The sequence below is a fragment of the Bombus huntii genome, chromosome 10, assembly GCF_024542735.1.
Source record: "Bombus huntii isolate Logan2020A chromosome 10, iyBomHunt1.1, whole genome shotgun sequence".
Taxonomy (NCBI): Eukaryota; Metazoa; Arthropoda; class Insecta; order Hymenoptera; family Apidae; genus Bombus; species Bombus huntii.
In genome coordinates, this window is record NC_066247.1 from 4863678 (window position 1) to 4879214 (window position 15537).

The window sequence follows — 15537 nt, forward strand, 5'->3', positions numbered from 1 at the left end:
ATAATAAAATTTATAGAGACAATAATTAAAATTCAAAATAGTTAGGATTAGAATAGGAAAATAACTTATTGTCAGAATGGTTCCATTAAGTGTATATTGAACTTTTTGAACATCTTTTATGACATTTACTTGCATAACATACATAAGTTTGCAAATGAACGCACACTTAGAAATCGCATATATGTCAAGATGCTAGCTTTGCTCGTTAATTCGTAAAGTATGATAAAAGTAATACCATTCGTCGTTTTATATTCAAAAATGCGCAGGAGAGACCTTTTCAATGGAAATACTTGCGAAAAATTCATTTTTCAGTACGCCTTGTATCATCTTATTGTATAATCCTATATTACATAGAATTATGTTAAAGTTAAATTCGTGTGTCTCTCTTTTCTTTAAAGAAACATACAATATACGATGTACAATCATTCTTAAAAAGAATAAATGGTAAAATCAAGTGAGAATAAAAATATTTCGCTCAAAAACCAGTAAGAAAATATGTATATTCATGTATATATACGTTTATGCAAGTGTGTGTGTATATATATAAATATATTAATATCAAAATCAAGAGCATTATACGAGTGATAATTTTTCACGTGTTGTATGAATATATCTTCTTTTTTCTTTTTGATTTCTCGAATATGGAATCTTTTTTTCTCTGTATGCTTTGTAACATCAGTATACTCGATTTTATATTCATTTTCGAATAAGTTATTTTCTTTTTTTGTACGTTTATTTCATTTTATGATTTCTTTCACTAAAATCGTATGATGTCTTTCTTTTTTTATATGAAAGATCACGCAAGCAAAAGACCGACGGAATTTATAGTAATTACCACACATGTACAAAAACGATGCGATGGCATAGGTGCACCGCCAATCACAATTATTAACTCTTAGAAATTTTTGTCAAACTTATCCTCCAACAAAGCGCAATTAAGATTCTACATCACACCGAGTAAAATAGTTACGTCAGCAAATAATGAACGACGTAATGAAATTACTTTAAATTCGAATTTATAATATATGCTTGAGCTTCATAGCATTGTCTCTAGAAATGTTATAACCACAAAGGATTAAGTTACAATTCAATTATTTTGATGAATCGAAACGATGAAACAATTTGTTCAACTTAGCTTATTTAAACTAAACTAACACATTGTACGGACTCATAATAATTGACAAAGAAACTTTGCGGTTTACAAGGTAACTTAACAAACAATTGGAAATTATAAAACCCGTAATTTATAGCAATCGAAACATCGCCTTCGTAATTGCTCATTCAGCAATCATTCTTTTCTTTTATACTCGATATAAGCGCTTTCATATTCTTAATTCTTAGTCATTTTTACATACATAACATCAGATACATATGTGTGTACATACGCATAGACAATTATCTATCGATTCAACCAGAATTTCTTAAATATTACTATTCACGAAATAATAATGACAGTTGTAAAAAAAAAATAGAAATTAAATTGTACATACTACGCAATAAAATCAGTTCAATATAGTTTCATATCAGTGTAAGAATTCCTGGTTAATGAAAAAGACAATATACACTATCGTTGTGTATATCGTTATTTTTACACACATAAAAGAAGAGAGAGAAGAGCCACGGAAAATAATATTACAACAAAGTGACCGATTAACACATTGCTTACCAATAATATTATTTAACAAATTTATATTTACACTCCCATAAAACGAAGTAGGTATTACATTTCATTTTGATAAATAGTAAAATTCTTTGATATACTGGCTCTCAATCTGTTGATCTATTAGAAATGTAATAAACAAAGTGTTAATCCGTACACGAAATACATTTGATAAATTAAGAATTTAATTTTTACAGACTAGATACTATGATCTGTACTCTGTACGCTTTTGATTTGCTCAACGTATACATGTTCAAAATGAAAAGAATTTAAATACTTCCACAATCTTGCTTTGTACCATCATACTCATCACCAGAATAAATGTGCAGACTCTTTTTCATTTTAGCCTATATTAATTCATTTGACAATGAATATTAGTGGGACAGTTAACGAACACCTGCGCTACTCGTTATTGTTACACATTATCTTTACTAAAAATTCATCGTCAAATCTGTAAATCACCTCTATTAAGACACAACTATTCCAAAAGCAGCTCTTACTCGTTATGTCAGAATTCTTCTTAAAACATTTAAATTCTCAGTAAGATTATCAATTTGTTTAAGGTACAGTATATTTTTTTAACATATACATGCGTACGATTCATTATTTATCTTATACATATTAAGAGCGGCATTTTTAATACATTTCATGAAATTTTACTTTTACAATTTCTACAATAAAACATTTATATCCCTGATTGATTCACTGCTAAATAATTTCTTCAATAATTAATAATCTCATTTGCTAAAATCTCTTGTTAAAAAACTATTGTATCCAGAAAGCGTCGAACACCGATAAAATAGATCACATGAATTTTCGCAGTAACGAGCTAATTCTTATAAAATTAGTTGCTTCTGTCTAGCTATGTCCTCTTTCTCTCTCTCATCTCTTTTTCTCTTAAAAGTTTGCCACTTTCTTTTTACTTTAAAGATAACATGGATAGACTATAACGCTACAAGAGATAAAATCGCTTAGTAGCATTCTTGTAATAATATAATCTCATTTGGACATCAATATTAATTATCAGATCGATCTCCTCGGAGCATTTTTATTATTTAATATATGTATATATTTATATATTATATACTTATGTATGTTAAAACTGGTATATTGGCAACAACTGAATAATTTTGGAATAACTTCCCGTTACAATTCTATATTAAACCTGGCCAACCTAAGTTACTTTTCAATCTACTTTTCAATCATATTAAATAAAATAATATTAAAAAAACCAAAATAATTTTTTGTCAATCTACACCAATAACATATCTATTTTTCTTTGATTATTTAATTTTTACAAATTCATTTCTATATTAAAAATCATGTAAAAATTACTATTAAGTTGATCAAGTTCACTTTATTTCTTTTGTAAAAGTGAATCGAAAAAGTGGAGTGAAAAGTCAAAGAGGACTTCAAAAATGTTTCCAAAATACATGATAAATAACGAATATAAAAAAGGTTGTGCCACAATGAGAACATTTTGTACCTACACGAAAAGAATAAAATTATTTTACGGCAGTCTGGAGAATAGAACAAAGTTTGAGAGAATTCGTAAGTATAAATATATCTTCCTGCATATACCAGTTGCAACAAAGAATTATCGACATCTTTATTGCTCACGCGAAATCCAATCAACTCAGCCCTTTCTCTCTCTTTCTTTCCCTCTCTTTCGTTCATTGCTTCATTAACACATTAACGTTAGTTTGGTCTACTACTTTGGCCTAACAAAAATGTAAATCATATAGGTACTCTGTGAAATATTAAATGCTCATTTAGCGTAAGTCTTTAGCATGGAAAAAGATATACGGATGAAAAGAGCATTTGGCAGTAAAAGGAAAAACAAAAATTGATTTCTTTGTATACACCTTCCTCGACAATAAACTGAACGTTTCCACTGTGATTTCATAAGTACTGTTCGTGAGTTCATTATAAAAATAATTTCGGGATCGATGAACGTGTTATTAAAGAGTACAAATGCACAGGGTGATTCATAAATTAGCATCTCATGTGACGGGAAATTTGATTAATTTACTAGCTGATAACATCATCCTGTACACGTGTACAAATATAAATCACGAACATATAAAATACACGAGTAAAAAATCGATAGTTTTCCTCCCTGAGCAGGATAGTAATAATACAATGTCTAAAAATCTTGCGAAGAATACGCAAATAGTACGCAATACTGAAATCATATATTCAGAACATTGTTAATGCAAGAGATTCGATTTAAACGTTAAAACAGAAGCCTCATTTTAGTAGAATTCCAGCTTGGGAAGCTTCTTTCTCATTCCGGTCGGATATTACGGACAGATACCAGAAATCCACACGGATCGGCACAGAGATCAAATATCGCGATACTGGTTACAAGATTGTGACACGGCGATATGTGGCGTTAAGGAAGGATTATACATACATTGCCGCCTAACAACGTATTACGTTCAAGCTTTGTACCTATCAGAAGAACCCATTGTGCAGCACATCATTATGGAAAATGTCAGTCCAAAAAATTCCAGAATGCCTACACCAGAGATCACGCCAATCACTATATCCATCTGGCTGTTCAGTATATCCATTAGCTTGTCTACGCAGCCCTAAAGAGAAAAGAATCGGTCAAAATTGATCGAGGCCACACTTTCACGACGATTGGCACATTAATGCGCTCAACCAGCCGTGATTCCATCAGTGAATCATAACACTGTTCTATGGTTTTAACAATAGGTATTGGAGGAGACGTTAAATGCTTTGGCAAGTTAATTAGCTTTAAGAAACTCTACAACAGATGAACAATTTATAAAAAGAATGTACATTAACTTGAATTGTTGTGTAATATTCAATACTGTTATACATATATAATATTAAAGAATATTAAATATATATAATATGGTAAAAAGAATTGTTAACAAAGAAAGTAATCTGTTACATGAATATCTTCCCATAAAAAAATCAAAATCGTATTGAATTTTCTAAATGGAAATGAATGACTACTTTGCAAAGGTAGGCCTGATCAATTGTTTATTTCGAACTAAACCCTATTAAACATTAGTTCAACGGGTACATTTGAGGTGGTCAACTAACTAAAACTAATTTCAAGCCGAAATTGCTTCCTTTTAGATGTCATGAAATATTCTTGTGCACTGTAGTGTTTTATCGCTGATGAAGTTACATATTGCTTGATACAATATAGAAGAAGAGATATTACCTCACTGTAAATTGTCGACTTAACTACACCGGCCACTTTAATTTTCCGATCTGTTTTGCATGCACTGCTGCTTTTGTTTTTACAGCAGGATTCGGGTACTTTGTACTCGTTATTCGCGTCCTCAGAAACGGTTAAACTGACAGGATTCGAGGGGTCTTTGGTCGCGTATTTGCTACCTGTCCAATCTGCTGGACCGGTTGCTCCACAACATCCCAATTCTGATTGGAAAGTATCCACAGTATCTGTATGAGCAGAGTCTTCGCCATATTTGTTCTAAAATGAAAAATGAATTAAAATAAATGATGTTTCTATATCTATTTATTTATTATAGCCTACTTGTTGTGTATTTAAATATCATATGTTAATATAGCAAAATAGAATTTACATTTGTGTACTTGCCATATTTGTTCTTAAACGAGGAACGAATTAAAATGAATGATGTACCTACATCTATTTGTCTATTATATATAATCTATTTGTAGCTCTGTTATATTGTTAAATAAAATTTGCATTTTGATTTGTCGATATTAGATAATAATAGACTATAGACTAGTTCATTAAGTATTATAGAACTTCAATTTTCTTTCATGTTATGTAACACTGTATAAGATATTACATTTCTAACAACAATGTTTAATGAATCCTTCAAACTCTACACATCTTATATAAGAACTCGATAGTTATTATCACTAGATCATAGATATTTATGCATTTATGGAAAATTTAAATTTGTGAAATAGACAAAATGCGTGTAATATGCAAGAATATGCAAACATTAAAAAGAAATTACTCATTATAATATTTTGAGATTATCTTTTAGTTATTCATAAAAATTTGAATTAACATAAATATTTACAGTCTAATTTTAATATCCAAACAAGATTCCTAGTGTCCATAACTAGGACACTGACTCATAGAGCGTTAACTGAACCCAGTCACGCAGCAAGAAATATTAAAAAGAAACGGGAGGAAGCAATAAGGGATACGTTTGAACTACTAGACGTATCAACAAGTATCTAATTCAGGATGATGAATGGAGTAATTATAGGCGTTTGAGGAGACCATTCAGAGAGACAAATGGACTAATTATAGAAGGTTAACATGGACATAGAGTACGGCGGGTCCAAGTTAATTACAAATTCCCTTTAACGGATAGTGGCACGAGCGTTTAGCTCGCGATAAAGTCGAGTAATTGTCTGATACCTTAACGGTATTTATCACGTTAGACTTGACCAGTTCCTCGAGGCGACTGCTGTTGGCGTGCAACCATGTTCCAGCCGCGATTTGTGCGACGATAAGCACCAACAGACAGCTGAAGAAAGCGACCAGCATACATTTAGATTCACGGGTGGAGCCGCAGCAACCGAGTACAGCGACTATCAGCATCAAGAACCCGGCTGCAAACAGGATGTAAAGGCCGGCGTTGAGATTATGCTGTTCCTCAGCCAGGGACGTCAGGAACGTTTGCTCTGTTAACATCCATAGTGCTATAACAACTGCTCCTAGACCTACACACTGAAAATTAAAGTTTTAGTTAATTTTTATTCATAATGTATATTATTGTATATTGTAATATTGTATACAATTGTATATCATTGTTATTGACCAGTTAACTGCGTTTGAGTTTTGTATACACGTGAATCCAAAACTTTATTTCGATGCGGTTGACGTGTATCGGTGACGGTCGTCGTGTGAAATCAAAAATTATCAGTTACTATAAAAACTCAAGATTTTAATAAGAAGTAATATAAATGACATTTCGCGGTAAATTTCCTTTATACTTTTAATAAACTCATTATTTATTTTATAAAAAAAAGTTTGATTATTTTTTTTTTGTACATCGGTTATTATTCTCAATGCGAGAATTGATTGTAAATTTTAATAAATAAAAAAAAAAATATCGGTTATTCTGCCTATAATGTACTGCTTTTTATAAATTTTACATATAAGTTGATTATTTTTCCCAATGCATCCCCATTTGTATACTTTATATAATATAGGCTACACCCTGAATTTTTTTTTTATTATTTATTTATTTACATTTTACAATTTGTCCAGTAGGACATTTGGTAAAATATTATAGCTTAGTGATATAGCAATATAGCATGTGGATGGCTACCCCTAGTGGGATACCATCTTCGAATTTGATTGATTTATTTCTTTAGTGTGGTGAGTGTTTGTATGTTAAGTTACGTCCTTTGTGAGATCTGTTGGGTGTTTCCTTCACCCTGAATTGTTTTGTGTACTTTTGGCAATTTTTAAATTTACAGTGACAATTTCTTTTTCGACAATGATTTTTGAAACTAAACAAATTTTTTTTCGAATAAGAATGTAATCCTTCCTTGGTTTGCTTTATTTCTTTCGTAAAATTTATAATAGGAGCATTTGCCCTGTGTTCGACGTGTATATTCGTCATTGTTTGATTATAACTGCGCACCCTATAAGAGATTTTTCAAACTAAACTACGCCGTTAACAGATTAATAGGCTGTGGATGTTTATCCATTTGTGCAAAAATACACAAAAAACACATAATATGCAAAACTGTATGAAATATCCATAAACTATGCTACTGATTAAAAGTTCAGAAAATAAAACAAGTCTGTTTAGGTTCCATTTCTTTACTTGCGTTCCTAAAAATATGAACATTTATTATTGTTGTTATCTTGTATTTTGAATTAATTAATCCATTTAGGACTTACTAGGTTGCGTAGACGCAAAACATTTCATTTGCAATTATTTTCCAGTCAATTTATGTTATTTAATTCCTTTCTTTGAAATTACAATTGACAAAGGGAAACTACATGAATTTATTTAGTATCTTCTTTGATAGTATTTTTTTTCCATTCCTATAGTTTATATAGATCCTATAATTTGATGAAGTTCCAAGCAATTGAATTATTTATAATATGTAAATGTTATTTATAATATGAAAATGTTCATTGAAAATTAATTCTAATATTAGTATTTATTCCTTCATCTGAAATGAAGAAGAAACAAATAAAATTATTATTTTAAACAAGGTTATGTGTAATAAAAGATCCAAAAGAAGTTGATAATTGTAAGTTAAAAGTAATATAAAAATTCTCAAACAGAAACTAGTAAGTGGGAAGATCTGAATTCTTCTTTTTTTCTTCCTTTTTAATGGTTGTTGGGGAAGATAGGTAGAAAAATGTTGGTATGCAGAGATGGACCAGTAAGAGGCTTTACAAGCTGTTTTCTAGGAAGCTAACGGAATGCAGGTACAGCACTACAAACAGCGATAACTTTTTTTGAAAGATAGTATTTCAGGGATTAGTGGGACCCTTCTCACAATAAACAGGGTACCGTTGCCTGGCTCCCTAAGAAGGGAACAGAAAGTTACAACATAGCTCATGTTCTGAACGGAATAACATACAGAAATTTTACATGCTTATATTATTCCTTTTCAAACAGTTACTACACTTTCTTAAATTACATTTTTGAGTTACAATTTCTTTTTTGTTTTATACACTTAAAGATAAACGTCTTAAAAAATTTTAAAAATTTTTTAGGATTAAAATATTGCAGAAATTTGGAGAAATTTAAACGGAAAGAAAATTATTTATACAAAAAATAAAATCTCCTTTTAATTTTACTATCCTTAACTTTGAAGTTAAATTTATGAAGTATAATACATAAATATTCACATAAATAAAAACTAGTACTAATTATGAATCTATATCTTTTTGTTCTGAAGGAACAATACTACAAATGCAAATGACGTATTGTATAGGCGAAACGTTTTCCTACTCTGCCTGTAAAAATATGACCTGAGCTTCTTGGCCCTATTGAGACAGGAAGAACAGGGAACGAGTATTCGGGTTTACGGCTTAAGCGTCGTTCACAATGCTCTATATGGATAAATAATGAAGTATTCTTGTGAAATGCTTTTCAACGGCCTGTCCACCAGATGTGTGCGCTACCATGTGAAAACGTTTGGCCTTTCTCATTCTCCCCTTTTTGTAACAGCAACCCTGTAGCGTTTTCGGGTTTGCTTTACTTCAAGATTTCCAAGTAAAAATCCGTGTCCTTAGTATTTTTGTCATGATAAATTCTCTTCCTTGTTTATTCATATCTAATTATTATGTAAACGCCATAATAAAGTAAAAAATTTATTTAATCCATCAAATAGTGAAACTTATCCTTCTTCTACTTTTTGACAAATTTATAATCTACAAAAAATAAAATACTTGGAAATAATTGTGTGAATATCCTGATATATATAGTAAAGAGCACATAAACAAAGAAATTCAGCTGTTATGAGATACTGTATTTCTATTTTTCTTCTACAATATACCTATAAGATTTTCTATACTATTCTCTTAATACATTCATGTTTTCTATAATTTCTATATTTATTGTGTACTCATTTTGAAGAATATATATATAAAGAGTGTAAAAGAGATGTTATATGTCATGTGCCCACTCAACGGCCAAGTACAGACTTATTTCCTGCGCGTATAATAACACACTACGTTTATCAGTACAACGAAACTAGGCTACACTCAATCTGGCTATATACAGAGTTTTCTTATAAACATTTCAACAGTCTGTAAGTAGTGTTGCTCTCGAACACGATGTTTACAGGGGTTGGAATAGGCTTCAAGATTGAAGATTCAGTGGGTTAACCTAACAGAACACGTTCGAGATATCCACTCAACATATAATTCTGGCAGAGGCGTGTCGTTTAAACAGAGGACTTCCTGCATTCCCGACTCGTTTCGTGCTCGTTCGAGCTGCGAATGCTGATGTAAGAAACAGATGTAAGATCTCTGGTGGATCGGTTGAGTCAAGCGGATTCTTTGCCGATACAATCAGAGATCAGACATATAGCGTAATAAATCAAGTCGCAGGCGGCTCGAATTTAATCCTCAACCGGTATCATCGGGCTATTGGAGACTATGACAATCTAGCTTTAGATTTAATTTTGGGAGTTTCGATTAGATTTAATTTTAGTACTAGTTTACAGATTTTTATGGAAATTCCTATTTTTTTTTAGGAATATAATAAAAAGGTAGAAGCTGGATAGAAAAAATTATTTTATCTATCAAGTATTATACAACGCACTGTGCTTTGAATATTTTATATCTTCTCTTATATATTCTTCTTAATATAGTCTCATGTTATTTGCATTCCGTGCAAGTTTCCGCTTCCAAATTTTTTATAAACGCATAAAAATCCTAATGTCCCCTAGTATAGTCTTCGAAATACAAAAAGGAGGACGTACAAGTGTTTAAGTTACGTTTATTTGTAATACTAGTTTCACGAATAAAATACATCGACTAACGTTGTTGAACTTGACATAGTTGGCGCGAAATTGAGGAGCCAAATGCTTTCGACGAAAAGCTATGATACGTGCCACTACGCTACATATTTTCATACATTATTTTCTACCGTGCGTTCGGATATTATGAATTTTTAGAGAACTCGGTTTAAGACTTACGTTTGAAAAGTATAATTTAATCGATAGTTTATCGCCACGTTTAATAGTCTTTGGATTATTTGCGAAAATAGAATCGATAGACTTTCCGTTTAAAAAAATCGGTGATGAACTTTAGAATGTTTATTTTTATCCTTTAGAAATGAAATCATAGCGCCGAAAGGGAACCTGACATCAATTGAACGCCTCTGTGTATTTAGATTGTGTATATTACCCGTGACAGTAAACTGTCTACATAGGAGAACGAGGAATATTTATACAGGTGTTAACAAGCAGCTAGTTTCCCTTCTATAGACTGGCACAACCCTAGTCATTTAAGTCGTTAATCTTTAATGAGCGTGGGTATTACTCACATACGTAAATGTCACTGAGTTTGAAAATTGGTAAATTCATCGTTCCATCGATGTCTAATTTTAGAATGCCATCATAGCGAACGCTTTTTTTACGCAAAATACATAAAAAGTAAGCAGAAAGAACGAAAAATATCGCAAATCAGCTACATTGAGAAAATTAAGGTTAGATATTTTAGTCCACCAGAACAAGAACAGCATTGGATGAATTTAACTATATTGTTCATAAAATGAAGTATAAATACTTTACTTTGACTGATGATTAATAAAATATTAATTATTCTTATCTGTGTTTGTGCAACAGTAAAGAATGGTTATTCTCTTTTTTAACTAGTATACCAAATCTTTAAGGTTACCTCATGAAAACATTTTAAACATTGTAACAAAAACAATTCCGATTGAATAATTTTTACAAACAATTACAAGATGAAAAATCACAAAAAGCGAACATTCCTTGCTTTCCTTCTTTTCCTTTGTATGTAATTCTAGCGATTCACGAAAGTATCTGAACATTCCTAGAAACTTGTTATTTAAATATATAGTACAAAACATTTTGAAATCTCATTAATACTAACTAAATGGGGCTATTATGGTTATATCGCTAAAATTTGAGATGGGTTTGAAAATGTATATAGAAGTTACCGAGATATTTATTGGATAGCATAGCACTTCGCAAAGGTCGCTAAAGTGTTTGAACAGTCAATTGTGAACTAGTTGTGTTTGCATTAATAAGCCACGATATTTAATGAGACCACTTGTAGCGTTGATTGTACGTTTAAGACTGTTGTTCATGCTGCATACTAATTGTCCACTAAGTGTATGTTTGCAATAAACGTTTTGTAACTTTTACATACATTTTCGGATTGCTTTCAATTCTTACTGTTATAATCACGATAGTAGTATCTCGTTACAATGCTAAAGCAATCTCACGAAGTTTCGTATAATGCACATGATATATTGATAAAAAAATTACGCGGTAAATGTTCCAATACTTTTGCGAGCCTCTATGCATGTTGTCTGGGTAACTCATCCGCCATGTTTGATTTTGGATCGATCATTCTTTTGAAGTTCGACTAATCGGCGATGAAAACGAGTAGTACACGCATTGATATGGTGAATAGACGGGTTAAATGGGAATAAACTGGGCCATAGTGTAGGATGCAAACTCGTAGGAAGAACATATTCGTTCTGTGACTGGAAATCTATATTTAAACGCACTTATTCCTCGTTGAACATTTTCAAACTAGACGCGATGCTTGTCTCGGTGCTGACATAAGCACTATTGTTAATTCCTCGGTAAAATATTGATGTGCAATAACTCAGCTAGTGTTCGATCGATGTTCGCGGTTGCAGTTTAATAACCAACGAATCTGAGTCACTCCTACTGATTCTTAGTTTTTAACAACACATCGTTAAAAATGACATACACGATTCATTTTTAAACATGATTCATAAATATTAAGATGTACCTTGCCAGTTAAAAAACAAAAATTGAAAAAAAAAATTTTTTCGTGCTTCCTTTTTAGTTTCGTACGTATAGAATATCGTAGTAAAGGGATTTTTTGACATTTTTGTAACTAGGGAAGTGACTAAAAATGGCCGCCCGTTATAATCGTAATAAAAAGGTATTTCTTGGTGTGTCGTGAAAAAAGGACATACAGCAAAAAATACCTCTTTTGATATTTGTCAGATGGTAATTTATCATCGAAAAAAGGCTAAATCGGATGTATATGCATCGAGTGGAATTAGTTGAACCGATTACGTGAATCAGTGAAATATAGGGCATACAGCGATAAATGCGAGAAACACGCATCATCCAGATGCAATCGATTCAGCTGCCCCCTTGAATTATCTCACCTTACACGAAAAAAACTGAGGTATAAATAACACGAGTTTTGACTATTTAGAGAACTTTCGCGTTAATTACAAGAAAGTTCTTTAGATCCCTAGACGAATATTATTCAGGTGATACTAAATGAACGAAGAAAAATTCGTTTAAAGCGACCCACTGATAATCGTGCGAATGCTACAGTTTATCAACGTTAAAATTTTCATGACATACTACTTAAATTTCTCACGAATATGCCGTATTTACAATATCAGATTAAGAGGTTAGAGGAAAAGAAAGAAGAAATGATGAAAAAACAAATTTTTGATGAAAGATCTAGCACAAAAGGATGAATTTTTTTTTAGAGGAAACTGGATTCGAAGAAGATCCTTACGTACCTAGATGTAATCGATTCAGCTTCGCAAGAGTTACGTTTAGTTATGTTCAAATTAGACACCAAAACAGGAAAGTAATAAACTAGAAATCCCTAGACTTTACATTTGTTCCTATATCCACGTCACACTTTTACTTTTTGCTATTCATATCTTACATGCATTCAATTGCATTCAATTATTTCGAAGAATCTAATATCTTTAATATGTAATATTTTGGTATTCAAGTTATGAATGTATAGATAAAATATTGTTATAGAAAGTTAAAAATCATTTTATGATTAGATTGCAATTTCGTATAAATTATAAAACGGAAAAAATGGTTAGTAATTTCTTCAAAGGGCCTTAAAGTCACTAAAAAGGAAATTGCGTGGTATGGTTTATTTTATTCGAACTAACGGGCCAATTTCTTAATGCTACTTTAGCTTATCCGATTATGTTACGAATTCAGACGCCTCTTACTTTTATTATCTTTGAAATAAGTTCGCGTTTGGAGATAAATTGGAGGTCACCGGGTTAACCGACTGTAAAGAGTGAATTAAGCAGAGTTGTTGGCACAGAAATTATTTTGCTCTTTTTGTCCTTTATCTCTTTATCTTTATTCTTGCATATATAATATCTTTATTCAATAGCAGATATTGTCAAATTTTTATTTCGTATGTTATTGCCAACATATTTGTTTAAATTAAAAAAATAACCATCATAAAAAATTCTATATAGGTAGTAATATGTAAATCAGAAGTGACAAGTTACTAAAATTACATATAATTCTTACGCGATATTTATTTCTTAAATTTCATACAATTTTTCTATTAAAATTATTAACTTTTATAAAAACGTTTGCATGAAAACTCTTGAAGTTTATTGAACCAAGTCACATTATCACACGAGCCGTGCGCGTACTTAACGGTCATAACGCTCGGTAAATTATATCCCCTTGTGAATAAAGTTACCCTTCATTATTAAATGGAATGCAATAATTTTATTGATTAATCCAAATCGCTTTAAATATAACACCATTGAATATTTTATTGTTTCCTTATTGATCTTATCTTCTTTTTTCACCAAATTTTGACTCAGATATGCCCGAAATTTTTTTTAATATATTTTTCAAAATGTTATCAAAATGGTGGAATTTAAAAAGAGATATGGCTATCCATTCCAAACAATATTGGAGAAATTGTAAATTAAATTAATTGTCGTAAAAATCGCAAAATATATCCATGTTTTTGCAAAAATTACAGGCATATCTAAGTTAATGGTCAAATTAAGTATGAAAATCTATCAAAATGGTATTGAGAGAAAAAGTGTAGTAACAGACCATAAAACAATTGTTCAGTTAACTACAGCTATTAGCACATTCACGACCAGTAATTTTACGGAAGTCTTAAAGTAGAAAATCGCAAGTTTCTGCAATTAAGGCGATGACAAGAATTTGAGGAGTTACAAATATAGTCCGTATCACTTACTATTATTAATTCAAATAAGTACAAAAGATTCTCCTTTCCTTATTCACTGATAGTTAAAAACTTGAAATGGTCAATGGTGTGATTTAAGTGAAGAATAAGAGAAATGAGGAAAATTAATCTTGTCATTTAAATTGTTTATCGTTTGAATATTATATATTTTCAACATTTAACAAATTAATATATCTGGAGAAAAATACAAATAATAAAAAATAGATTAGATTAATTACATTACAGATTGTTACTTTCTGCGTTTCAACCAGTAGTTAAAATAAATTATTCTAGCACGTATAGTGTTTACCACCATATTTAGTATGCAACTTCATTCATTTTCATTAAAATAGTTATTTATTTAACACTTACATCATTTACCATTTCAAATGTTTAATTGGTCTATTTGATTAAGTATAATTTACTCACTGAAAAATGTAATATTACGACAGCAATAGAGTTAACGTGTTAAAATATTTTCAAAAAATGGATTGTTTGAACTTACCGAAAATACAATATTCACGCAGAATAACGCATACTTGACGAATCCGTAACATTCCGAAAGCACCATCTTCTTCCGAATTATAATATAACACACTTTAGTTAGGTTACTTTGGTAGGTTTATGGAAACTACGAAATTTCTTGGCCCGATGAGGAATCGTTTACATTCGATTTGGACGCTAATACACGGATGAGGGAGGGTTTCTTATTTTCTTTTTATTTATCTATGTAATAATAATATATTACGAATTATTTAATATTGTGCTTGCGTATTATTGACAGGACAACACCGGCCCATTCTATGCAACGATTTATAAGCAACTGTCATGGGGCACGACGAACGTACGAACTATTGGCGTTAGTTTTTATCGAGAGTGCAAGGTATGAAGAACAGACTGGTACTCTCGTACTCTCGTTTAAACCTCCTTGAAGCTGTAGCTTATGACGTCATTCAAATATTCTGTCTTCGTCGTTCATAATTCATATCAATCTCTTTCTCTCTTACTCACAAACTAACCTCACTTTTTATCTCTTTTTATCTTACGGCATTTTGCTTAGTGTTATCTTACTCATGCACTACTCCCACTCTTCTCTTCCTGTCACACCACATGCGCGAGCGCGCGGAGCACAAAGTTCTATTATATTTTTCCTGATACACTTTTTTTGGATTTTATTTTTTCTTATTTC

General features: G+C 31.0%; 1 protein-coding gene and 1 long non-coding RNA gene across 2 annotated transcripts; one reads left to right on the forward strand and one right to left on the reverse strand.

Moving 5' to 3' along the window:
• Window positions 1-76: 76 nt before the first annotated feature.
• Window positions 77-15266, reverse strand: LOC126870093 (CD82 antigen-like). Its single transcript, XM_050627557.1, has 4 exons — window positions 14854-15266; window positions 6066-6377; window positions 4863-5135; window positions 77-4254 (listed from the first exon to the last, which is right to left on the reverse strand). Exons 1-4 carry the CDS (start codon window positions 14917-14919, stop codon window positions 4102-4104), a joined length of 804 nt encoding a protein of 267 aa, XP_050483514.1. The 5' UTR covers window positions 14920-15266; the 3' UTR covers window positions 77-4101.
• LOC126870137 (uncharacterized) lies at window positions 10070-12998 on the forward strand. The gene is made up of 2 exons (XR_007691123.1): window positions 10070-12548; window positions 12614-12998. It is a non-coding gene; the product is annotated as an uncharacterized LOC126870137 (long non-coding RNA).
• Window positions 15267-15537: the final 271 nt, after the last annotated feature.